At 59.6% G+C, this 26,408-nt stretch overlaps 2 protein-coding genes across 2 annotated transcripts in view; both read right to left on the bottom strand.

The window, feature by feature from the left end:
- The window catches only part of LOC147094615 (kinesin-like protein KIF22), a 73,352-nt gene that overhangs the window by 31,441 nt on the left and 15,503 nt on the right, over positions 1–26,408 (bottom strand). Inside the window, exons 2-6 of the mRNA XM_085974450.1 lie at positions 25,930–26,132; positions 24,570–24,697; positions 22,198–22,358; positions 17,600–17,809; positions 15,633–15,742 (exon numbers count right to left, since the gene is read on the bottom strand). Of these exons, the coding sequence (XP_085830576.1) occupies positions 15,633–15,742; positions 17,600–17,809; positions 22,198–22,358; positions 24,570–24,697; positions 25,930–26,132 (812 nt within the window). The remainder of the gene's footprint in view (positions 1–15,632; positions 15,743–17,599; positions 17,810–22,197; positions 22,359–24,569; positions 24,698–25,929; positions 26,133–26,408) is intronic.
- Positions 4,249–11,144, bottom strand: LOC147094616 (kinesin-like protein KIF22-B). The gene is made up of 3 exons (XM_085974449.1): positions 10,993–11,144; positions 10,163–10,280; positions 4,249–4,486 (listed from the first exon to the last, which is right to left on the bottom strand). Exons 1-3 carry the CDS (start codon positions 11,114–11,116, stop codon positions 4,264–4,266), a joined length of 465 nt encoding a protein of 154 aa, XP_085830575.1. The 5' UTR covers positions 11,117–11,144; the 3' UTR covers positions 4,249–4,263.

Raw genomic sequence — 26,408 nt, 5'->3', positions numbered from 1 at the left:
ATAAAATGTTGCAAATGGGAATGGCAAAAATCATACTGCATGAAAAATGGGGGCAGCAATAATTGTCTGAAATTGTTGAACTCAATGTTGAGTCCGGCAGGCTGTAAAGTGCCCAATCGAAAGATGAGGTGCTGTTCCTCGAGCTTACGTTGAGCTTCATTGGAACAATGCAATAGCCCGAGGACAGAGAGATCAGAGTGGGAGTGAAGCGGTGAATTAAAGTGACAGGCGACCGGAAGCTCAGGGTCACCCGTACAGACTGAACGGAGGTGTTCCACAAAGCGGTCGCCCAATCTGCGTTTGGTCTCCCCAATGTAGAGGAGACCGCATCGTGAGCAGCGAATACAGTATACTAGATTGCAAGAAGTACAAGTAAATCGCTGTTTCACCTGGAAGGGGTGTTTGGGGCCCTGGACAGTGGGAAGGGGGGGGGGGAAGTATAGGGGCAGGTGTTGCATCTCCTGCGCTTGCACGGGAAGGTGCCAGGTGAAGGAGCAGGGCTGTTGGGGGTGATAGAGGAGTGGACCAGGGTGTCGCGGAGGGAGCGGTCCCTACGGAATGCTGAAAGGGGAGGGGAGGGGAAGATGTGTTTGGTGGTGGGATCACGCTGGCGGTGGCGGAAATGGCGGAGGATGCCTTCGGGCGCTCCACTTCTTCCTTGAACAGAGGCCCGACCAGTCCCCATCCACCACCACCCTCCTCCGACTGGCTGAACTTGTTCTCACATTGAACAACTTCTCCTTTGACTCCACTCACTTCCTCCAAATTAAAGGTGTTGCTATGGGAACCCGCATGGGCCCGAGCTACGCCTGCCTTTTCATGGGATATGTGGAACAATCTATGTTCCAGTCCTACTCAGGTCCCCTCCCTCACCTCTTTTTCCGGTACATTGATGACTGTATTGGTGCCGTTTCCTGCTCTCGCCCTGAACTAGATAAGATCATTCACTTCACTTCCAATTTCCACCCTTCCCTCACCGTCACATGGTCCATCTCCGACTCTTCCCTTCCTCAACTTCTCCATCTCCATTTCTGGCGATCGGCTTTTGACAAACATCCACTACAAGCCCACCGACTCCCAGCTACCTGGACTACACTTCCTCCCATCCCGCTTCCTGCAATGACTCTATTCCATTCTCCCAGTTTCTCCGTCGCGTCTGTCCCGACGATGCCACCTTCCATACCAGTGCTTCCGACATGTCTTCCTTTTTCCTCAACCGAGGATTCCCCTCTACTGTGGTTGACACGGCCCTCGACCGTGTCCGTTCTATCTCCCGCACTTCTGCCCTCACCCCTGCCCCTCCCTCCCAGAACCACGATAGGGTTCCCCTTGTCCTCACCTTTCACCCCACCAGCCTCCACATTCAACGGATCATCCTCCGCCATTTCCGCCACCTCCAACGTGATCCCACCACCAAACACATCTTCCCCTCCCCTCCCCTTTCAGCATTCCGAAGGGACCGCTCCCTCCGCAACACCCTGGTCCACTCCTCTATCACCCCCAACACCCCTTCCCCTTCGCCCGGCACCTTCCCATGCAAGCGCAGGAGATGCAACACCTGCCCTTTCACCTCCCCCCTTCCCACTGTCCAGGGCCCCAAATACCCCTTCCGAGGTGAAACAGCGATTTACTTGTACTTCTTGCAATCTAGTATACTGTATTCGCTGCTCACGATGCGGTCACCTCTACATTGGGGAGACCAAACGCAGATTGGGCGACCGCTTTGCGGAACACCTCCGTTCAGTCCGTACGGGTGACCCTGAGCTTCCGGTCGCCTGTCACTTTAATTCACCGCTTCACTCCCACTCTGATCTCTCTGTCCTCGGCCTCTTGCATTGTTCCAATGAAGCTCAACGTAAGCTCGAGGAACAGCACCTCATCTTTCGATTGGGCACTTTACAGCCTTCCGGACTCAACATTGAGTTCAACAATTTCAGATCATTATTCCTGCCCCCATTTTTCATGCTGTATGATTTTTGCCATTCCCATTTGTAACATTTTATCTTTCCTGCCTCTTACAAAAGTACAGGAGGTTCTTTCTACTCCTTCCTCCCCTCCTAACCCCCACCCCCCCCTGTCTCTGCACCTGCTTAATATCTGTTACATCTCCAGCTTTTTCCAGTTCTGATGAAGGGTCCCAGACCTGAAACATTAACTCTGTTTCTCTCTCCACGGATGCTGCCTGGCCTGCTGAGTATTTCCAGCGTTTTCTGTTGTTATTTCAGTTTACAATCCTATTGGGTCTGGGACAGACGCAGTGATTCCCTCCTCTCTCTAACCCAGGGGTCACTGGACTGTGATCAGGAGCAGGAACCCTGTCTGATTTCCTCTCTCTCTAACCCAGGGGTCACTAGGCAGTGATCAGGAGCAGGAACCCAGGCTGATTTCCCCCCCTCTCTCTAACCCAGGGGTCACTGGGCAGTGATCAGGAGCAGGAACCCTGGCTGATTTCCCCTCTCTCTAACCCAAGGGTCACTGGGCAGTGATCAGGAGCAGGAACCCTGGCTGATTTCCCCTCTCTCTAACCCAGGGGTCACTGGATAGTGATCAGGAGCAGGAACCCTGGCTGATTTCCCCTCTCTCTAACCCAGGGGTCACTGGGCAGTGATCAGGAGCAGGAACCCAGGCTGATTTCACCTCTCTCTCTAACCCAGGGGTCACTGGGCAGTGATCAGGAGCAGGAACCCAGGCTGATTTCCCTCTCTCTCTAACCCAGGGGTCACTGGACTGTGATCAGGAGCAGGAACCCTGGCTGATTTCCCCTCTCTCTAACCCATGGGTCACTGGACAATGATCAGGAGCATGAACCCGGGCTGATTTCCCCTCTCTCTAACCCAGGGGTCACTGGGCAGTGATCAGGAGCTGGAACCCGGGCTGATTTCCCCTCTCTCTAACCCAGGGGTCACTGGACAGTGATCAGAAGCAGGAACCCGGGCTGATTTACCCTCTCTCTAACCCAGGGGTCACTGGGCAGTGATCAGGAGCTGGAACCCGGGCTGATTTCCCCTCTCTCTAACTCAGGGGTCACTGGACAGTGATCAGGAGCAGGAACCCTGGCTGATTTCCCCTCTCTCTAGGTCACTGGACAGAGATCAGGAGCAGGAACCCTGGCTGATTTCCCCTCTCTCTAACCCAGGGGTCACTGGACTGTGATCAGGAGCAGGAACCCTGGCTGATTTCCCCTCTCTCTAACCCAGGGGTCACTGGGCAGTGATCAGGAGCTGGAACCCGGGCTGATTTCCCTCTCTCTCTAACCCAGGGGTCACTGGACAGTGATCAGGAGCAGGAACCCGGGCTGATTTCCCCTCTCTCTAACCCAGGGGTCACTGGGCAGTGATCAGGAGCTGGAACCCGGGCTGATTTCCCCTCTCTCTAACCCAGGGGTCACTGGGCAGTGATCAGGAGCAGGAACCCTGGCTGATTTTCCCCTCTCTCTAACCCAGGGGTCACTGGGCAGTGATCAGGAGCAGGAACCCTGGCTGATTTCCCCTCTCTCTAACCCAGGGGTCACTGGATAGTGATCAGGAGCTGGAACCCGGGCTGATTTCCCCTCTCTCTAACCCAGGGGTCACTGGGCAGTGATCAGGAGCAGGAACCCTGGCTGATTTCCCCTCTCTCTAACCCAGGGGTCACTGGACAGTGATCAGGAGCAGGAACCCTGGCTGATTTTCCCCTCTCTCTAACCCAGGGGTCACTGGGCAGTGATCAGGAGCAGGAACCCTGGCTGATTTCCCTCTCTCGCTAACCCAGGGGTCACTGGGCAGTGATCAGGAGCAGGAACCCTGGCTGATTTCCCTCCTCTCTCTAACCCAGGGGTCACTGGGCAGTGATCAGGAGCAGGAACCCTGGCTGATTTCCCCCTCTCTCTAACCCAGGGGTCACTGGACAGTGATCAGGAGCAGGAACCCTGGCTGATTTCTCTCCTCTCTCTAACCCAGGGGTCACTGGGCAGTGATCAGGAGCAGGAACCCTGGCTGATTTCCCCCTCTCTCTCTAACCCAGGGCTCACTGGGCAGTGATCAGGAGCAGGAACCCTGGCTGATTTCCCTCTCTCTCTAACCCAGGGGTCACTGGACAATGATCAGGAGCAGGAACCCTGGCTGATTTCCCCTCTCTCTAACCCAGGGCTCACTGGGCAGTGATCAGGAGCAGGAACCCTGGCTGATTTCCCTCTCTCTCTAACCCAGGGGTCACTGGACAGTGATCAGGAGCAGGAACCCTGGCTGATTTTGCCACTCCTGTGGCTGGGAGTTGCTCCCTCAGTCAGTGCTGAGCAGCGCCACCTGGGTCAGTCCCCAGTACCTGTATTTGTAGATTACTCTCCTCCAGTTTTTTGAGAAGCTGGAGACGCTCCTGTTTGGGAGTTCCCAGCAGCGGAAGACCACTCTTCCCGTACTTCCTCAGCATGTTCTCTAGATTGGAAAGACGTTCCATCACATCAGAGTCGTAAACCTCAGGGTCGAAATCCCCCGGCTTCAGCAGAGGGCTGGAAATGAGAGAGGGGAAAACGCACATTCAAATTACAATCTGCGCACATCCCCCCCAACCTCACCATAAACCAAATCAGACAGTGCATGAGGAGGCCATTCAGCCCATCGCACTTGTGCCGGCTCTGGTGGAGCTCTCCAATTAGTCCCACTCCCCACTGCTCTGCCCCCATAGCTCTCAATTTCTACCCTTTAGGTATTTATCCAATTTCCCTTTTGACAGTTACTATTGAATCTGCTTCCACCGCCCTTTCAGGCAGCGCATTCCATAGAAACAGAGAAGATAGGAGCAGGAGTAGGCCATTCGGCCCCTCGAGTCTGCTCCGCCATTCAATGCGATCATGGCTGATCATCCAAATTCAGTACCCTGTCCCTGCCTTCTCCCCATATCCCTTGATCCCTTTAGCCTTAAGAAATATATCCAACTCCTTCTTGAATATATTTAATGAATTGGCCTCTACTGCCTTCTGCGGTAGAGAATTCCACAGGTTCACCACTCTCTGGGTGAAGAAATTCCTCCTCATCTCTGTCCTAAATGGCTTACCCCTTATCCTTAGACTGTGACCCCTGGTTCTGGACTCCCCGACCATCGGGAACATCCTTCCTGCATCTAGTCCTGTCAGAATTTTATAAGTTTCAATGAGATCCCCTCTCATTCTTCTAAACTCCAGCGAGTATAAGCCCAATCGACCCAATCTCTCCTCATACGTCATTCCTGCCATCCCAGGTATCAGCCTGGTGAATCTTCGCTGCACTCCCTCCATGGCAAGAACATCCTTCCTCAGATAAGGCGACCAAAACTGCACACAATACTCAAGATGTAGTCTCACCAAGGCCCTGTACAACTGCAGCAAGACATCCTTGTTCCTGTACTCGAACTCAATCGCAACAACTCGCTGCGTAAAAAAAAAAAATTCTCATCTCTGGAGAAAGCGCAAAACAGATTTACAAGGATGGTAGCAGAACTGAGAGATTACAGCTATCGGGAAAGATTGAACAGCTTGGGGCTTTTCCCTTTGGAAAAGCGAAGACTTGGAGGTGACCTGATCGAGGTCTTTATAAAATTCTGAATGGGTTGGACAGGGTCGATGCGGAGAGAATGTTTCCACTTGAAGAACATGAGAAATCGGAGCAGGAGTCGGCCCTTCGAGCCTGCTCCGCCATTCAATGAGATCATGGCTGATCGTCTGCCTCAACAACACCTCCCCGCTTTAGCCCCAAACCTAAAACGTGCAAGGGCAAGTCTCAGTAACGGGAGACGCCATTAGTGCCAGGGCAAAATCTGAGCCCATCTGAAGCACGTACTGCGCCAGTCTGCTGATGGGAGAAGCGGTTAAAGCTATTAACTGGACAGGGCGGGTTGACTGAAGATCCAAGAATCCAGCAAAAACAACAAAAGAAATTTCAGAAAGAAGGAAACTGTGCCATTACACGAAACTGTCTCTAAACAAAGTGGTTCAGTTGCCTCGGAGTCACTTGTGGGAGACTCAAACTCGGGGCCATCAATACAAGATCGTTCCTCATAAATCACTGGTTAGGCCTCAGCTGGAGTATTGGGGACAATTTTGGGCACCGGACCTCAGGAAAGGCCTTAGAAAGGGTGCGGAGGAGGTTTACCAGGGATGAGCGACTTCAGTTATGAGGAGAGGTTGGGAGAGTTAGGACTGTCCTCCTCGGAACAGAGAAGGTTAAGAGGTGATCTAATAGAGGTTTTCAAGATGACGAGAAGTTGAGGGAGAGAGGGACAGAGAGAGACTCTTTCCTCTGGCGAGTGGGTCAATAACCAGAGGTCACAGATTCAGAATAATTGGCAGAAGATCTCGAGGGGAGAGCAGGAGAAAAGTTTTCACCCGGAGAGTTGTGGAGCTCGGGAACGCTCGAGCTGATTCAATCAATAATTTTAAAAGGGAGTCGGATGGGAGCTGGAGGAGGAGGAAGTTCCAGGGTTAGCGACAGAAAGCGGGGGATGAGGGACCGAGAGGGACTGCCCGATCAAGAGCCAGCAGAGGCACAACGGGCCGAACGGCCTCCTCCTGTGCTGCAAGTTTCTGTGATTCGATGAAATCCCAACAGCAATAGGAGGAGAAATTTCTGTACTCGAGCGGAGGGGGGCGTGGACCTCACTACCACAGGGAGCGGCCGAGGCCAACAGCATAGATGCTTTCAAAAGGGAAGTACGAGAGCAACGGGAAGCGAAAGATCTGCTGAAAGGCGGAGGTGAGGCAGACGGGATGGGAGGAGGCTCGAGTGGAGCCCAAACACCAGCCCAGCCTGCTTGGGCCGAATGCCCCGTTTCTGGGCCGGATATTCGACATAATTCCACGTAATTTCGCCTCTGGTTTTTTTGCCAGTTCACCAGAGGGCACAGATTTAAGGCGATTGGCAAATGAACCAGAGGCGATATGAAGAAACGTTTTTGTTTTTTTACGCAGAGAGTTGTTGTGATCTGGATTGCGCTGCCTGAAAGGGCGGTGGAAGCAAATTCAATAGTAGCTTTCAAAAGGGAATTGGAGAAATCCTTGAAGGGAAAAGATTTGCAGGGCTACGGGGAAAGAGCAGGGGAGTGGGACGTGTTGGAGAGCTCTTTCAAAGGGCCGGCACAGGCACAATGGGCCGAATGGCCTCCTCCTGTGCTGTCTCAGCTGTGGCTCAGTGGGTAGCACACTCGCCTCGGTGTCAGAAGGTTATGGGTTCACAGTCCCACTCCAGGGACTTGAGCACAAAGTTAGGCTGACTCTCCAGTGCAGTACTGAGGGAGCGCCGCACTGTCGGAGGGGCAGTGCTGAGGGAGCGCCGCACTGTCAGAGGGTCAGTACTGAGGGAGCGCGCCGCACTGTCGGAGGGGCAGTACTGAGGGAGCGCCGCACTGTCGGAGGGGCCGTACTGAGGGAGCGCCGCACTGTCGGAGGGGCCGTACTGAGGGAGCGCCGCACTGTCGGAGGGGCAGTACTGAGGGAGCGCCGCACTGTCAGAGGGTCAGTACTGAGGGAGCGCGCCGCACTGTCGGAGGGGCAGTACTGAGGGAGCGCGCCGCACTGTCGGAGGGGCAGTACTGAGGGAGCGCCGCACTGTCAGAGGGTCGGTACTGAGGGAGCGCCGCACTGTCGGAGGGGCAGTACTGAGGGAGCGCCGCACTGTCAGAGGGTCAGTACTGAGGGAGCGCGCCGCACTGTCGGAGGGGCAGTACTGAGGGAGCGCGCCGCACTGTCGGAGGGGCAGTACTGAGGGAGCGCCGCACTGTCAGAGGGTCGGTACTGAGGGAGCGCCGCACTGTCAGAGGGTCAGTACTGAGGGAGCGCGCCGCACTGTCGGAGGGGCAGTACTGAGGGAGCGCCGCACTGTCAGAGGGTCGGTACTGAGGGAGCGCCGCACTGTCAGAGGGTCAGTACTGAGGGAGCGCGCCGCACTGTCGGAGGGGCAGTACTGAGGGAGCGCGCCGCACTGTCGGAGGGGCAGTACTGAGGGAGCGCGCCGCACTGTCGGAGGGGCAGTACTGAGGGAGCGCCGCACTGTCGGAGGGGCCGTACTGAGGGAGCGCCGCACTGTCGGAGGGGCCGTACTGAGGGAGCGCCGCACTGTCGGAGGGGCAGTACTGAGGGAGCGCCGCACTGTCGGAGGGTCAGTACTGAGGGAGCGCCGCACTGTCGGAGGGTCAGTACTGAGGGAGCGCCGCACTGTCGGAGGGGCAGTACTGAGGGAGCGCCGCACTGTCGGAGGGTCAGTACTGAGGGAGCGCCGCACTGTCGGAGGTGCCGTCTTTCGGATGAGACATTAAACCGAGGCTCCGTCTGCTCTCTCAGGTGGACGTAAAAGATCCCATGGCACTATTTTGAAGAACAGCAGGGGAGTTATCCCCGGTGTCCTGGGGCCAATATTTATCCCTCAAACAACATAAAAACAGATTATTTGGTCATTACCACATTGCTGTTTGTGGGACCTTGCTGTGCACCAGTCGCTGAAGGTAAGCATGCAGGTGCAGCAGGCGGTTAAGAAGGCAAATGGTATGTTGGCCTTCGTAGCGAGAGGGTTTGAGTACAGGAACAAGGATGTCTTGCTGCAGTTGTACAGGGCCTTGGTGAGACCACACCTTGAGTATTGTGTGCAGTTTTGGTCACCTTATCTGAGGAAGGATGTTCTTGCCATGGAAGGAGTGCAGCGAAAATTCACCAGACTGATACCTGGGATGGCAGGAATGACGTATGAGGAGAGATTGGGCTTGTACTCGCTGGAGTTTAGAAGAAGGAGAGGGGATCTCATTGAAACTTATAAAATTCTGACAGGACTGGACAGACTAGATGCAGGAAGGATGTTCCCGATGGTCGGGGAGTCCAGAACCAGGGGTCACAGTCTAAGGATAAGGGGTAAGCCATTTAGGACAGAGATGAGGAGGAATTTCTTCACCCAGAGAGTGGTGAACCTGTGGAATTCTCTACCACAGAAGGTAGTGGAGGCCAATTCATTAAATATATTCAAGAAGGAGTTAGATATCAAGGGATACGGGGAGAAGGCAGGGACAGGGTACTGAATTTGGATGATCAGCCATGATCTCATTGAATGGCGGAGCAGGCTCGAGGGGCCGAATGGCCTACTCCTGCTCCGATCTTCTATGTGCGCAAATTGGCTGCCGCGTTTCCCACATTACAGCAGTGACTCCACTTCAAGAGTACTTCATTGACTGTAAAGCGCTTTGAGACGTCCGGTGGTCGTGAAAGGCACTATATAAATGCAAGTCTTTCTTTTATCATTCCATGGCTCTCTCTTCAGCTGCCCTTTCCCAACCTTGGGAAGCAGTTGCAGAAACACTCCAGGAGACAGTGGGCTGGAGCTTCGAATGGTCAGACAGATTAACAGAAGACGCTGAGCACACAGTGGGAACAAATGGCCCGAATATTAACCTGTGGGGCAGTCTCTTGCTGACCGACCGCCCAGAACAGTGTGTTCCAGGCAGACCACTCAATTTTCACAAGGCAGGCAGAGAAACACTTCACAAACAACAGGTGACTCGCACAAAGCCCATTTAAATATCAAAGAGCGGCCCAAAATGTGTACCAACAAGAGGTACACACGATGGTGCCTTGACACGGAACTGCCAGCACCCTCCCTCGGACACGGGGCCGTTTCCTGGGAAGGAGTCTGCTGACACATCGTCATGTGGTGGAGTCACAATCCAATTCTCTGATGCTTTAGATTCTGTTGTCACAGGCCCGGATTGAACACTGCGCCCCGACACCTCTCCTCACCCGAGTCACAGGCCAGGATCGAACACTGCGCCCCGACACCTCTCCTCACAGGCCAGGATCGAACACTGTGCCCCGACACCTCTCCTCACCCAAGTCACAGGCCAGGATCGAACACTGTGCCCCGACACCTCTCCTCACCCAAGTCAGAGGCCAGGATCGAACACTGCGCCCCGACACCTCTCCTCACCAGAGTCACAGGCCAGGATCGAACACTGCGCCCCGACACCTCTCCTCACCCCGAGTCACAGGCCAGGATTGAACACTGCGCCCCGACACCTCTCCTCACCCAGAGTCACAGGCCAGGATTGAACACTGCGCCCCGACACCTCTCCTCACCCGAGTCACAGGCCAGGATCGAACACTGCGCCCCGACACCTCTCCTCACCCCGAGTCACAGGCCAGGATCGAACACTGCGCCCTGACACCTCTCCTCACCTCAGTGTCAGCTCCTCGGAGCCGCCAGCTTTCTCCGAATCATCCGATTTGAACATCTTGGCCGGCACTTGGGAACTCGACTGATGCTCTTCCCGGGGTCGCTTGGGAGGCTGCACACCTAAACCAGGAAAGGATGCGGGGGCATATTTAACGTCGCAGCCAGGGTGCAATCACGGTCAGACTTCAGGCAATAGCTCCTCCCCGGCCCCCAGCTCGTGTCTCGCAGCCTGCCCCTAAAACCAGGCTCACTTGCCAGGGGGGGAAAACAGAGTAAGAGCATTTAACATGGATGGTGGGCGTCTTTTACATTAAACGTTTCCCAGCTTGCCTCGATCAGCCCCAGGATGATTCCAGGACTGGAGCAAATAACTGGGCTGAGTCCTTGACAGGGAGCAGTGATCGGTACAGTACCTGCTCGGTTTTGGGACTGGGATAGCTGCCCAGCCACCAGCAGTTAGGGTTACCACTTGTCATGGCGAATTGGACCAGAGTTCAGTAAATCCGGTGCCTTGTCGGGCAGAGGAGAGTGTCAGCCGCCCGGCTATTGAACACGAGTCAGTCAGTCGGGGTCGGCCGCCCGCCCTCCCGCCCGCCCGCCGGACGCTCACTCACTCACTCGCGGGCCGGACGCCTCACCCACCTGCCGGACGCTCACTCACTCACTCGCGGGCCGGACGCCTCACCCACTCGCCCGCCTGCCGGACGCTCACTCACTCACTCACTCGCGGGCCGGACGCTCACCCACTCGCCCGCCTGCCGGACGCTCACTCACTCACTCACTCGCGGGCCGGACGCTCACCCACTCGCCCGCCCGCCGGCTGGTCACTCACCTATGGGCTGGATGGTTTCCTGGGTGAAGGGTCGATTGATGACCAGCTTGGACTTGGCGGCGAAGTTGAGGGCGGTGAGGGTGTTGTAGTAGTGCTTGTACTCTGGAGCAATGTTAGTGATCATCACGCTGTGGGCTGTCCCTCCCAGAGAGTCCTGCCGTTGGACAACAGCAACAACACTGAACAGTCAACACAAAGGACTGGCCCAGACAATCCAGACACTGCAACACATCACGGCCGGTCTCAGCCCAGACAATCCAGACACTGCAACACACCACGGCCGGTCTCACCCCAGACAATCCAGACACTGCAACACACCACGGCCGGTCTCACCCCAGACAATCCAGACACAGCAACACATCACGGCCGGTCTCACCCCAGACAATCCAGACACTGCAACACATCACGGCCGGTCTCACCCCAGACAATCCAGACACTGCAACACATCACGGCCGGTCTCACCCCAGACAATCCAGACACTGCAACACATCACGGCCGCTCTCACCCCAGACAATCCAGACACAGCAACACATCACGGCCGGTCTCACCCCAGACAAAGCAACACATCACGGCCGGTCTCACCCCAGACAATCCAGACACAGCAACACATCACGGCCGGTCTCACCCCAGACAATCCAGACACTGCAACACATCACGGCCGGTCTCACCCCAGACAATCCAGACACTGCAACACATCACGGCCGGTCTCACCCCAGACAATCCAGACACTGCAACACATCACGGCCGGTCTCACCCCAGACAATCCAGACACAGCAACACATCACGGCCGGTCTCACCCCAGACAATCCAGACACTGCAACACATCACGGCCGGTCTCACCCCAGACAATCCAGACACAGCAACACATCACGGCCGGTCTCACCCCAGACAATCCAGACACTGCAACACATCACAGCCGGTCTCAGCCCAGACAATCCAGACACAGCAACACACCACGGCCGGTCTCACCCCAGACAATCCAGACACTGCAACACACCACGGCCGGTCTCACCCCAGACAATCCAGACACTGCAACACATCACGGCCGGTCTCACCCCAGACAATCCAGACACTGCAACACATCACGGCCGGTCTCAGCCCAGACAATCCAGACACTGCAACACATCACGGCCGGTCTCACCCCAGACAATCCAGACACTGCAACACATCACGGCCGCTCTCACCCCAGACAATCCAGACACTGCAACACACCACGGCCGGTCTCACCCCAGACAATCCAGACACTGCAACACATCACGGCCGGTCTCACCCCAGACAATCCAGACACTGCAACACATCACGGCCGGTCTCACCCCAGACAATCCAGACACTGCAACACATCACGGCCGGTCTCACCCCAGACAATCCAGACACTGCAACACATCACGGCCGGTCTCACCCCAGACAATGCAACACATCACGGCCGGTCTCACCCCAGACAATCCAGACACTGCAACACATCACGGCCGGTCTCACCCCAGACAATGCAACACATCACGGCCGGTCTCACCCCAGACAATCCAGACACTGCAACACATCACGGCCGGTCTCACCCCAGACAATCCAGACACAGCAACACATCACGGCCGGTCTCATCCCAGACAATCCAGACACAGCAACACATCACGGCCGGTCTCACCCCAGACAATCCAGACACTGCAACACATCACGGCCGGTCTCACCCAAGACAATCCAGACACAGCAACACATCACGGCCGCTCTCACCCCAGACAATCCAGACACTGCAACACATCACGGCCGGTCTCACCCCAGACAATCCAGACACTGCAACACATCACGGCCGGTCTCAGCCCAGACAATCCAGACACTGCAACACATCACGGCCGGTCTCAGCCCAGACAATCCAGACACTGCAACACATCACGGCCGGTCTCACCCCAGACAATCCAGACACTGCAACACACCACGGCCGGTCTCACCCCAGACAATCCAGACACTGCAACACATCACGGCCGGTCTCACCCCAGACAATCCAGACACTGCAACACATCACGGCCGGTCTCACCCCAGACAATGCAACACACCACGGCCGGTCTCACCCCAGAAAATCCAGACACTGGTCAAGTGGAGGCAAGGGACATCAGGAAGGAGGGGTTAATCGACACCAAGTAGGGTTCACTAGGTAGGGAAACCCACAAACCCCCGGGGGAGGGGAGGGAGTCCCACAGTTTGGAGACTGAGGGAGGGGAGGGAGTCCCACAGTTTGGAGACTGAGGGAGGGGAGGGGATGGAGTCCCACAGTTTGGAGACTGAGGGAGGGGAGGGGATGGAGTCCCACAGTTTGGAGACTGAGGGAGGGGAGGGGATGGAGTCCCACAGTTTGGAGGCTGAGGGAGGGGAGGGGAGGGAGTCCCACAGTTTGGAGACTGAGGGAGGGGAGGGGATGGAGTCCCACAGTTTGGAGGCTGAGGGAGGGGAGGGGAGGGAGTCCCACAGTTTGGAGACTGAGGGAGGGGAGGGGAGGGAGTCCCACAGTTTGGAGACTGAGGGAGGGGAGGGGAGGGAGTCCCACAGTTTGGAGACTGAGGGAGGGGAGGGAGTCCCACAGTTTGGAGACTGAGGGAGGGGAGGGAGTCCCACAGTTTGGAGACTGAGGGAGGGGAGGGGATGGAGTCCCACAGTTTGGAGGCTGAGGGAGGGGAGGGGAGGGAGTCCCACAGTTTGGAGGCTGAGTGAGGGGAGGGGAGGGAGTCCCACAGTTTGGAGACTGAGGGAGGGGAGGGGAGGGAGTCCCACAGTTTGGAGACTGAGGGAGGGGAGGGGAGGGAGTCCCACAGTTTGGAGACTGAGGGAGGGGAGGGGATGGAGTCCCACAGTTTGGAGGCTGAGGGAGGGGAGGGGAGGGAGTCCCACAGTTTGGAGGCTGAGTGAGGGGAGGGGAGGGAGTCCCACAGTTTGGAGACTGAGGGAGGGGAGGGGAGGGAGTCCCACAGTTTGGAGACTGAGGGAGGGGAGGGGAGGGAGTCCCACAGTTTGGAGACTGAGGGAGGGGAGGGGAGGGAGTCCCACAGTTTGGAGACTGAGGGAGGGGAGGGAGTCCCACAGTTTGGAGACTGAGGGAGGGGAGGGAGTCCCACAGTTTGGAGACTGAGGGAGGGGAGGGGAGGGAGTCCCACAGTTTGGAGACTGAGGGAGGGGAGGGGAGGGAGTCCCACAGTTTGGAGACTGAGGGAGGGGAGGGGAGGGAGTCCCACAGTTTGGAGACTGAGGGAGGGGAGGGGAGGGAGTCCCACAGTTTGGAGACTGAGGGAGGGGAGGGAGTCCCACAGTTTGGAGACTGAGGGAGTGGAGGAGTCCCACAGTTTGGAGACTGAGGGAGGGGAGGGAGTCCCACAGTTTGGAGACTGAGGGAGGGGAGGGAGTCCCACAGTTTGGAGACTGAGGGAGGGGAGGGAGTCCCACAGTTTGGAGACTGAGGGAGGGGAGGGGAGGGAGTCCCACAGTTTGGAGACTGAGGGAGGGGAGGGGAGGGAGTCCCACAGTTTGGAGACTGAGGGAGGGGAGGGAGTCCCACAGTTTGGAGACTGAGGGAGTGGAGGAGTCCCACAGTTTGGAGACTGAGGGAGTGGAGGAGTCCCACAGTTTGGAGACTGAGGGAGGGGAGGGAGTCCCACAGTTTGGAGACTGAGGGAGGGGAGGGATTCCCACAGTTTGGAGACTGAGGGAGGGGAGGGAGTCCCACAGTTTGGAGACTGAGGGAGGGGAGGGAGTCCCACAGTTTGGAGACGGAGGGAGGGGAGGGAGTCCCACAGTTTGGAGACTGAGGGAGGGGAGGAGTCCCACAGTTTGGAGTCCTGGGAATGAATGAGTTAGAGTGGGAGACGGTACAAAGAAACAGAATGCGAGAGGCGCGACACACACATTCCCTTCTAGTGCAAACACAGCCTCTCCATTTAACCGGCGACTGCCCCAATAACTGGGTAAGTAATCACACGGCCGCAGGTCAGTGCCGAGGGGCAGCTGAAGGGAGAGTTACCTGCAGGAGTCGGGTCAGCTTGCTGTCTCTATAGGGAATCCGGGGCAGCCCCCTGGTTCAAGGCATCCACCACTTTACTGAGCACAAAGAGCGAGGTGTTAATGGCTCCGCTTTCCTTCAACCTGAGAAATACAAGCGAGGAGGATCAGTACCGCTCGCCCCGGGTCCCCCCGCCCCCTCACCCCGCCGGGACCCTCGCCCCCTCACCCGCCGGGACCCTCGCCCCCCTCGCCCGCCGGGACCCTCGCCCCCTCGCCCCTCCCCCGGGACCCCCCCCCCCCCCCCGGCGCCCCAGGACCGCCAGGACCCCCACCCCTCTCCCCGGGACCCCCCGCCCCTCTCCCCGGGACCCCCCCGCCCCTCCCTCTACCCTCCCTCCCCCCCTGACCCTGACCCCTCCCCGGGGACCCCCGCCCCAGGACCTCCGCTGGGATCCGCGACCCCCGCCCGCCCCTCGCTGGGACCCCTCGCCCCCTCCCGCCGGACCCTCGCTCGGCCCCCTCCCGCCGGACCCCTCGGCCCTCACTGGGACACTCACCCCTCACCGGGACCCTCGCCGCTCTCACTCTCACTGGGACCCTCACCCCCTCTTGCTCTCACTGACACACACTCCCCCTGTACCCAGACACCGACGCACACTCACCGGATGCCCTGGTTTCCAGTCCTCCGGTTATCCTCGGATCCCGCCAGGTCGATCAGGTAGAGTTTCCCCGTCAGCTGCCGGAACGGAGCCGCCCGTTCTAACTTCACCACCTGCAGAACACGGGGAGGTCAGGAGAGGACAGGTAATCAGGGGCCGCTCTCCCCTGACTCACCCGCCCACACCTCACCACCTGTAGAACACGGGGGGGGTCAGAGAGAGGACAGGTAATCAGGGGCCGCTCTCCCCTGACTCACCCGCCCCGCCCGCTCTAACCTCACCACCTGTAGAACACGGGGGGGTCAGGAGAGGACGGGTAATCAGGGGCCGCTCTCCCCTGACTCACCCGCCCCCACCGCTCTAACCTCACCACCTGTAGAACACGGGGGGGGTCAGGAGAGGACGGGTAATCAGGGGGCCGCTCTCCCCTGACTCACCCGCCCGCCCGCTCTAACCTCACCACCTGTAGAACACGGGGGGGTCAGGAGAGGACAGGTAATCAGGGGCCGCTCTCCCCTGACTCACCCGCCCGCCTGCTCTAACCTCACCACCTGTAGAACACGGGGAGGTCAGGAGAGGACAGGTAATCAGGGGCCGCTCTCCTCCGACTCACCCGCCGCCGGCCCGCTCTAACCTCACCACCTGTAGAACACGGGGGGGTCAGGAGAGGACAGGTAATCAGGGGCCGCTCTCCCCTGACTCACCCGCCCACCCGCTCTAACCTCACCACCTGTAGAACACGGGGGGGTCAGGAGAGGACAGGTAATCAGGGGCCGCTCTCCCCTGACTCACCCGCCCGCCCGCTCTAACCTCACCACCTGTAGAACACGGGGGGGGGGGGTCAGGAGAGGACAGGTAATCAGGGGCCGCTCTCCCCTGACTCACCCGCCCGCCTGCTCTAACCTCACCACCTGTAGAACACGGGGGGGGGGGGTCAGGAGAGGACGGGTAATCAGGGGCCGCTCTCCCCTGACTCACCCGCCCACGCCGCTCTAACCTCACCACCTGTCGAACACGGGGGGGGGGGGGGGGGGGGGGTCAGGAGAGGACGGGTAATCAGGGGCCGCTCTCCCCTGACTCACCCGCCCGCCTGCTCTAACCTCACCACCTGTAGAACACGGGGGGGGGGGGGGGGGGTCAGGAGAGGACAGGTAATCAGGGGCCGCTCTCCCCTGACTCACCCGCCCGCTCTAACCTCACCACCTGTAGAACACGGGGGGGGGGGGGTCAGGAGAGGACAGGTAATCAGGGGCCGCTCTCCCCCTGACTCACCCGCCCGCCCGCTCTAACCTCACCACCTGTAGAACACGGGGGGGGGGGGGGGGTCAGGAGAGGACAGGTAATCAGGGGCCGCTCTCCCCTGACTCACCCGCCCGCCCGCTCTAACCTCACCACCTGTAGAACACGGGGGGGTCAGGAGAGGACAGGTAATCAGGGTCCGCTCTCCCCTGACTCACCCGCCCACCCGCTCTAACCTCACCACCTGCAGAACACGGGGAGGTCAGGAGAGGACGGGTAATCAGGGGCCGCTCTCCCCTGACTCACCCGCCCGCCGCCGCTCTAACCTCACCACCTGTCGAACACGGGGGGGGGGGGGGGGGGGTCAGGAGAGGACAGGTAATCAGGGGCCGCTCTCCTCCGACTCACCCGCCCGCGGGACTGCAGCGCAGAGTGAAGCTAGGGGAAGGAGACAACACGGGATACTTACATTTCTGTAACTATAATCTGCTGAGTGAAGCAGGGCTTGGGGGCGGGGGGGAAAAGAGAGACATGGAAAGTTGCTCTGCGGAGTGCCGGAGTAACGCTGGGGGAGGGGGGAGTCGGGAGCGGGGATTAACGTTGGGGGAGGGGGGAGTCGGGAGCGGGGAGTAACGTTGGGGGAGGGGGGGGGGGGGGGGGGGGAGTCGGGAGTCACGTTGGGGGAGGGGAGTCGGGAGCGGGGAGTCACGCCGGGGTAGTCGAGTCGGCACCTTGATCAGCAGCACAGAGTGGCTGCGGCTGGAGCGGCCGTTGAGCTTGGTGCTGGCGGTGGTGCGTCGCTCCGTGGCCGGGAGGAAGTAGCGCTCAAACTCGACGAAGCTGCTGATGGTCTGATGCGTCAGGTTGGGGATGAAGATGTTCTTGTCCTTGTCCTCGCGGATCGGCAGGTCCTGGTCTCTCGCTTCCAGCAGATCGATCACCTCAGAGACAGAGAGAGATCGTCACAGTTAATGCCCTGAACTGTGGGCTCAGCACCGAGTGAGGAGGTCGGTAACGGAACGACACGACAGGACTGTGTTACTGACCACACTGGGTCTCCCTCACACCCCGACAATTCCTCCCCCGGCCCACGCTCCCTCCTCTCGCCCCACCTTCTCACCCATTCTCCCCGCCCCTTCCTGTAATGGAGACTCATTACACCGTCTCCAACTCATTCTTTCCCAGGACTTCTAACCTGCACAGACTGACACTGGGTGGGGCAGGCGCGCTCCTGAACCAAAGACACAGGGGCCACTTAGACACATCCAGTTCGATTGAAATCCTGGAAAATATCTAATCTAGACCCAGAATAGAGAGGAGCAGCCATGCACGAGAGGAAACTGCACCCTCTTGTCACAGCACCACCTCTTGCAGTCGACCTGCCTACTACAATCCACACACCCTGAAAACCCCTTGCATGGCGTTACCAACCCTCATTCTGTCCCTCCCCGTGGGCCCTTGACCTGGGGGTCCCTGTCCCTCCCTGCGGGCCCTTGACGTGGGGGTCCCTGTCCCTCCCTGCGGGCCCTTGACCTGGGGGTCCCTGTCGCTCCCCGCGGGCCCTTGACCTGGGGGTCCCTGTCGCTCCCCGTGGGCCCTTGACCTGGGGGTCCCTGTCCCTCCCTGCGGGCCCTTGACCTGGGGGTCCCTGTCCCTCCCTGCGGGCCCTTGACCTGGGGGTCCCTGTCGCTCCCCGTGGGCCCTTGACCTGGGGGTCCCTGTCCCTCCCTGCGGGCCCTTGACCTGGGGGTCCCTGTCCCTCCCTGCGGGCCCTTGACCTGGGGGTCCCTCTCCCTCCCTGCGGGCCCTTGACCTGGGGGTCCCTGTCCCTCCCCGCGGGCCCTTGACCTGGGGGTCCCCGTCCCTCCCTGCGGGCCCTTGACCTGGGGGTCCCTGTCCCTCCCTGCGGGCCCTTGACCTGGGGGTCCCTGTCCCTCCCTGCGGGCCCTTGACCTGGGGGTCCCTGTCGCTCCCCGTGGGCCCTTGACCTGGGGGTCCCTGTCCCTCCCTGCGGGCCCTTGACCTGGGGGTCCCTGTCCCTCCCTGCGGGCCCTTGACCTGGGGGTCCCCGTCCCTCCCCGCGGGCCCTTGACCTGGGGGGTCCCTGTCCCTCCCCGTGGGCCCTTGACCTGGGGGTCCCTGTCCCTCCCTGCGGGCCCTTGACCTGGGGGTCCCTGTCCCTCCCCGTGGGCCCTTGACCTGGGGGTCCCTGTCCCTCCCCGCGGGCCCTTGACCTGGGGGTCCCTGTCCCTCCCTGCGGGCCCTTGACCTGGGGGACCCGGTCCCTGTCCCTCCCTGCGGGCCCTTGACCTGGGGGTCCCCGTCGCTCCCCGTGGGCCCTTCACCTGGGGGTCCCTGTCCCTCCCCGTGGGCCCTTGACCTGGGGGTCCCTGTCCCTCCCTGCGGGCCCTTGACCTGGGGGTCCCTGTCCCTCCCCGTGGGCCCTTGACCTGGGGGTCCCTGTCCCTCCCCGCGGGCCCTTGACCTGGGGGTCCCCGTCCCTCCCTGCGGGCCCTTGACCTGGGGGTCCCTGTCCCTCCCTGCGGGCCCTTGACCTGGGGGTCCCTGTCGCTCCCCGTGGGCCCTTGACCTGGGGGTCCCTGTCCCTCCCTGCGGGCCCTTGACCTGGGGGTCCCTGTCCCTCCCCGTGGGCCCTTGACCTGGGGGTCCCTGTCCCTCCCCGCGGGCCCTTGACCTGGGGGTGCCTGTCCCTCCCTGCGGGCCCTTGACCTGGGGGTCCCGGTCCCTGTCCCTCCCTGCGGGCCCTTGACCTGGGGGTCCCCGTCGCTCCCCGTGGGCCCTTGACCTGGGGGTCCCTGTCCCTCCCCGTGGGCCCTTGACCTGGGGGTCCCTGTCCCTCCCCGCGGGCCCTTGACCTGGGGGTCCCCGTCCCTCCCTGCGGGCCCTTGACCTGGGGGTCCCTGTCCCTCCCCGCGGGCCCTTGACCTGGGGGTCCCCGTCCCTCCCTGCGGGCCCTTGACCTGGGGGTCCCTGTCCCTCCCCGCGGGCCCTTGACCTGGGGGTCCCCGTCCCTCCCTGCGGGCCCTTGACCTGGGGGTCCCCGTCCCTCCCTGCGGGCCCTTGACCTGGGGGTCCCTGTCGCTCCCCGTGGGCCCTTGACCTGGGGGTCCCTGTCCCTCCCCGCGGGCCCTTGACCTGGGGGTCCCCGTCCCTCCCTGCGGGCCCTTGACCTGGGGGTCCCTGTCCCTCCCCGCGGGCCCTTGACCTGGGTGTCCCCGTCCCTCCCTGCGGGCCCTTGACCTGGGGGTCCCTGTCCCTCCCTGCGGGCCCTTGACCTGGGGGTCCCTGTCGCTCCCCGTGGGCCCTTGACCTGGGGGTCCCTGTCCCTCCCTGCGGGCCCTTGACCTGGGGGTCCCTGTCCCTCCCTGCGGGCCCTTGACCTGGGGGTCCCTGTCCCTCCCTGCGGGCCCTTGACCTGGGGATCCCTGTCTCTCCCTGCGGGCCCCTGACCTGGGGGTCCCCGTCCCTCCCTGCGGGCCCTTGACCTGGGGGTCCCCGTCCCTCCCTGCGGGCCCTTGACCTGGGGGTCCCCGTCCCTCCCTGCGGGCCCTTGACCTGGGGGTCCCCGTCCCTCCCTGCGGGCCCTTGACCTGGGGGTCCCCGTCCCTCCCTGCGGGCCCTTGACCTGGGGGTCCCCGTCCCTCCCTGCGGGCCCTTGACCTGGGGGTCCCCGTCCCTCCCTGCGGGCCCTTGACCTGGGGGTCCCCGTCCCTCCCTGCGGGCCCTTGACCTGGGGGTCCCCGTCCCTCCCTGCGGGCCCTTGACCTGGGGGTCCCCGTCCCTCCCTGCGGGCCCTTGACCTGGGGGTCCCCGTCCCTCCCTGCGGGCCCTTGACCTGGGGGTCCCCGTCCCTCCCTGCGGGCCCTTGACCTGGGGGTCCCCGTCCCTCCCTGCGGGCCCTTGACCTGGGGGTCCCCGTCCCTCCCTGCGGGCCCTTGACCTGGGGGTCCCCGTCCCTCCCTGCGGGCCCTTGACCTGGGGGTCCCCGTCCCTCCCTGCGGGCCCTTGACCTGGGGGTCCCTGTCCCTCCCTGCGGGCCCTTGACCTGGGGGTCCCTGTCCCTCCCTGCGGGCCCTTGACCTGGGGGTCCCTGTCCCTCCCTGCGGGCCCTTGACCTGGGGGTCCCTGTCCCTCCCTGCGGGCCCCTGTCCCTCCCTGCGGGCCCTTGACCTGGGGGTCCCTGTCCCTCCCTGCGGGCCCCTGTCCCTCCCTGCGGGCCCTTGACCTGGGGGTCCCTGTCCCTCCCTGCGGGCCCTTGACCTGGGGGTCCCTGTCCCTCCCTGCGGGCCCCTGTCCCTCCCTGCGGGCCCTTGACCTGGGGGTCCCTGTCCCTCCCTGCGGGCCCTTGACCTGGGGGTCCCTGTCCCTCCCTGCGGGCCCTTGACCTGGGGGTCCCTGTCCCTCCCTGCGGGCCCTTGACCTGGGGGTCCCTGTCCCTCCCTGCGGGCCCCTGTCCCTCCCTGCGGGCCCTTGACCTGGGGGTCCCTGTCCCTCCCTGCGGGCCCCTGTCCCTCCCTGCGGGCCCTTGACCTGGGGGTCCCTGTCCCTCCCTGCGGGCCCTTGACCTGGGGGTCCCTGTCCCTCCCTGCGGGCCCCTGTCCCTCCCTGCGGGCCCTTGACCTGGGGGTCCCTGTCCCTCCCTGCGGGCCCTTGACCTGGGGGTCCCTGTTCCTCCCTGCGGGCCCTTGACCTGGGGGTCCCTGTTCCTCCCTGCGGGCCCCTGTCCCTCCCTGCGGGCCCTTGACCTGGGGGTCCCTGTCCCTCCCTGCGGGCCCTTGACCTGGGGGTCCCTGTCCCTCCCTGCGGGCCCCTGTCCCTCCCTGCGGGCCCTTGACCTGGGGGTCCCTGTCCCTCCCTGCGGGCCCTTGACCTGGGGGTCCCTGTTCCTCCCTGCGGGCCCTCGACCTGGGGGTCCCTGTTCCTCCCTGCGGGCCCTCGACCTGGGGGTCCCTGTCCCTCCCTGCGGGCCCTTGACCTGGGGGTCCCTGTCCTTCCCTGCAGGCCCTTGACCTGGGGGTCCCTGTCCCTCCCTGCGGGCCCTTGACCTGGGGGTCCCTGTCCCTCCCTGCGGGCCCTTGACCTGGGGGTCCCTGTCCCTCCCTGCGGGCCCTTGACCTGGGGGTCCCTGTCCCTCCCTGCGGGCCCTTGACCTGGGGGTCCCTGTCCCTCCCTGCGGGCCCTTGACCTGGGGGTCCCTGTCCCTCCCTGCGGGCCCTTGACCTGGGGGTCCCCGTCCCTCCCTGCGGGCCCTTGACCTGCGGGTCCCTCTCCCTCCCCCAGTGAAGCAGGCTCAGCAGACTGCACTCACCTTCTCCTGGTAAATCTCCAGGTAAGACATGCTGATGGCGAAGGTCCAGGAGGGGCCCGTCAGCTGGTCGCTCTGCTCCCGGCTCATGCGAAAGATGTCGAGGAGAGCACGCGGGACTACTCCCGGCTGCTCGGGGCTTCCCAGCATCGTGTGAGTCTTACCTTTCACACAACAACAAGGAATTCAAACAGTCAATGGGCTGGCTTTCAACCATAGAATCATAGACAGTTACAGCACGGAAGGAGGCCATTTCGGCCCATCGTGTCCCCGCCAGCCAACAAAGAGCTATCCGGCTTAATCCCACTTCCCAGCTCTTGGTCCGTAGCCCTGCAGGTTAGAGCATCCCAAGGGCACACCCAAGTACTGTTTAAATGTGGTTCGGGTTCCTGCCTCTACCACCCTTTCAGGCAGTGAGTTCCAGACCCCCACCACCCTCTGGGTGAAGACATTTCCCCTCAAATCCTCTCTAAACCTTCCCCCAATTACTTTAAATCTGTGCCCCCTGGTTGTTGACCCCTCTGCTAAGGGAAATAGGTCCTTTCTATCCACTTTATCTCGGCCCCTCATCATTGTATACACCTCAATGAAGGTCTCCCCTCAGCCTCCTCTGTTCCAAGGAAAACAGACCCAGCCTATCCAGTCTTTCCTCATAGATAAGATTCTCTACTCCCAGTAACATCCTTGTAAATCTCCTCTGTCCCCTCTCTAGTGCAATCACATCCTTCCTGTAATGTGGGGTCGTGGAGTATTTTAAACCAACACTCGACACAAGGTTTTAGATCGATAGTCAAGTTGTCTTTATTGCACCGGTGGGGATGCAGTCTGCTCGGTCTTAGCCAGAGTTTTCCAAATTGTTACAGAAAACACGACATTTTTATACATTACAATAAGCATGGCCGCCGCATGTTAAATTCATTCCTGCCACCTGATTGGATCTTGGCCCGCATGCACCTTCACAGATTGGTTATGAATCTTAATATAAGCATGTATAAGCTGCCTCCTCAATCAATCACTCAAACTGCGGAATGCTAATTAAAAGATACCTTGGAATGTAACCTAGGTAAAGTTCTTACGGGCAGTTGAAATGCTGGACATCCAGTCTCCATTTAATTGTTTTATATCTCTCCAAAGGTCTGCTATCTTTGACCGCATCTTTATGGGTGTGGCCTTTCATGGTAGTCCCTGTCTTCCTTACACCTTCAGTGAAACTGCCAGCGATGTCAGTTTAACTCTTTCCCCACTGCAGTGACCAAAACTGCACGCAGTACTCTAGCCGAGGCCTAACTCGTGTTTTATACAGTTGAAGCATAGAAGATAGGAGCAGGAGTAGGCCATTTGGCCCCTCGAGCCTGCTCCGCCATTTAATGGGATCATGGCTGATCATCCAAACTCAGTACCCTGTCCCTGCCTTCTCCCCATATCCCATTAGCCTTGAGAGAGAGAGAGACACACGCATGCATTCAATTTATCTGAACGGCAATAGATTGGGAGAAGGGGAAGTGCAACGAGACCTGGGTGTCCTTGTGCACCAGTCGCTGAAGGTAAGCATGCAGGTGCAGCAGGCGGTTAAGAAGGCAAATGGTATGTTGGCCTTCGTAGCAAGAGGGTTTGAGTACAGGAGCAAGGATGTCTTGCTGCAGTTGTACAGGGCCTTGGTGAGACCACATCTTGAGTATTGTGTGCAGTTTTGGTCGCCTTATCTGAGGAAGGATGTTCTTGCCATGGAGGGAGTGCAGCGAAGATTCACCAGACTGATACCTGGGATGGCAGGAATGACGTATGAGGAGAGATTGGGACAATTGGGCTTATACTCGCTGAAGTTTAGAAGAATGAGAGGGGATCTCAATGAAACTTATAAAATTCTGACAGGACTGGACAGACTAGATGCAGGAAGGATGTTCCCGATGGTCGGGGAGTCCAGAACCAGGGGTCACAGTCTAAGGATAAGGGGTAAGCCATTTAGGACAGAGATGAGGAGGAATTTCTTCACCCAGAGAATGGTGAACCTGTGGAATTCTCTACCACAGAGGGCAGTAGAGGCCAATTCATTAAATATATTCAAGAAGGAGTTGGATATATTTCTTAAGGCTAAAGGGATCAAGGGGTATGGGGAGAAAGCAGGGACAGGGTACTGAATTTGGATGATCAGCCATGACCGCATTGAATGGCGGAGCAGGCTCGAGGGGCCGAATGGCCTACTCCTGCTCCTATCTTCTATGTTTCTATGTTTCAAGCCTGTTCCATCATGTTTGATCTGTACCTTGACCCCAGTTGAAGCATATCAACCCCCCCCACCCTTGTATTCTATGCCACGGCTAATCGAAACAAGAGCTGAGAAAGTGGGAAACTGCTGCGGATCACCCGCTACTCACCTGCTCCAGTGGGTCCGTACGCAAAGACACTGGCGTTCTGCCCGTTCAGGACATGCGAGAGGACGGATTTGACCGAGCCCATGTAGACCTCCTGCTGTGAGGAATCGTCAGCGTAAAACGCGTCGAAACTGGGAGGGAGGAGCGAGGTTAGTGAGGATATAGAGTCACAGCATAATACAACACAAGAGGCCATTCAGCCCATCGGGTCTGCGCTGTCCAACACACAAACCCTTTCACAAACCCCCTCCGGTAGTTGCACAGAATTACACAACCTCACGTGGAAAAAAAAAAGTTTCCCCTGCACCCTGCCCTAAATCTCGGACATTTAATCCTCTACGCCCTCAATCACTGGAATAAAGCTGGTTCGATCTACTCGGCCCCAACCCTTCACAAAACACCGGGATCGAACAGAGTAGGGAATTCTCCTGTGGAAGGTTTCACAGTAGAGCCTGAACCCGTCTGAATCTGACATCCACACTTCACAGCAAAAATCACCGGCTACTGATCAGAGCAAAGCACCAAGGCATTTCGGACTCCTCGGTAACGTTGGGCAGAGGCCACTTGTACCCTGGCTGCTGCTCATCAAATGGAAATCAGCTAATCCATAGCATTATAGGCTGGTCCTGTACCCAGACCCCTCCGGGGAGAGTCGGCGCCCACGGGGACCCGCACCCCGGGGAGAGTCGGCGCCCGCGGGGACAATTACCAATCAAATGAGGGGAATCTCATTGAAGCATAAAAAATTATTACAGGGCTTGATAGGGTGGATGCTGGGAGAATGTTTCCCTTGGCTGGGGAGTCTAGAACCAGGGGCCACAGCCTCAGGATAAAGGGTAGGCCATTCAGGACTGAGATGAGAAGAAATTTCTTCACACAGAGGGTGGTGAATCTTTGGAATTCTCTACCCCAGAGGGCTGTGGAGGCTCAGTCATTGGGTATATTCAAAACAGAAGTCGATAGATTTCTGACTAGTAAGGGCATCAAGGGATATGACGATAGGGCCAGTGAATGGAGTTGAGGTCGATGATCAGCCATGATCTCATTGAATGGCGGAGCAGACTCGAGGGGCCGAATGGCCGACTCCTGCTCCGGTTTCTTATGTTCTAATTTATGTGCAGACATGCACTTGTACCAGATTGACTTTGTCGAGTGCGGTAACAAGGGAATGAAGAGAGTAACGTTTCATAAACACGGAATCCCAGAGCTGCAAATTATGACTTGGTGCCGAAGCAGCAGGCGGGCATTGCCCACCTGCCCGCAGGAAGCGTCGCTGCCTCGGCGTGGACCTGCGGGCAAGGGGTCCACACGCTGGCAGAGAGACACGAGCGGTACGGGCCCCTGGCTAGCCCACACTCCTTACTTGTACTGCATGGACTCGGAACGGTTCCTCCAGTTCATGATCTCCAGTGTCCGTGTGTCGATACCACGCACGCACGCGCCCTTCTGGTCATCATCCTCGTTGGGGAAGTAGGGCCGTAGCCGGACCGCCACCTGCACCTGGCCGTGGCTCAGCTTCTTCAGGTGGCGGGAGTCTGGGAGAGTCACCCGATTGGCCATCTTCAACTGGAAAGGAGAGGAGAGGATGAGACACAGAGAGCTGGGCAGAGAGAGGTGGGCAATTGCCAACACACAAGGCGAGATGATTGCGAGTTAAAGTCCCGCTCCAGAGACTCGAGCACAAAAATCTGCGCCGCACTGTCAGAGGGGCGGCGCCGAGGGAGCGCCGCACTGTCGGAGGGGCAGTACGGAGGGAGCGCCGCACTGTCGGAGGGGCGGCACTGAGGGAGCGCCGCACTGTCGGAGGGGCAGTACTGAGGGAGGGCTGCACCGAGGGAGCGC

The sequence above is a fragment of the Somniosus microcephalus genome, unplaced genomic scaffold (assembly GCF_052327205.1).
Source record: "Somniosus microcephalus isolate GS21.2 unplaced genomic scaffold, FLI_Smic_1.0 unresolved_chr1, whole genome shotgun sequence".
NCBI classification, from domain to species: domain Eukaryota; kingdom Metazoa; phylum Chordata; class Chondrichthyes; order Squaliformes; family Somniosidae; genus Somniosus; species Somniosus microcephalus.
This window is presented reverse-complemented; position numbering and strand designations above follow the sequence as displayed.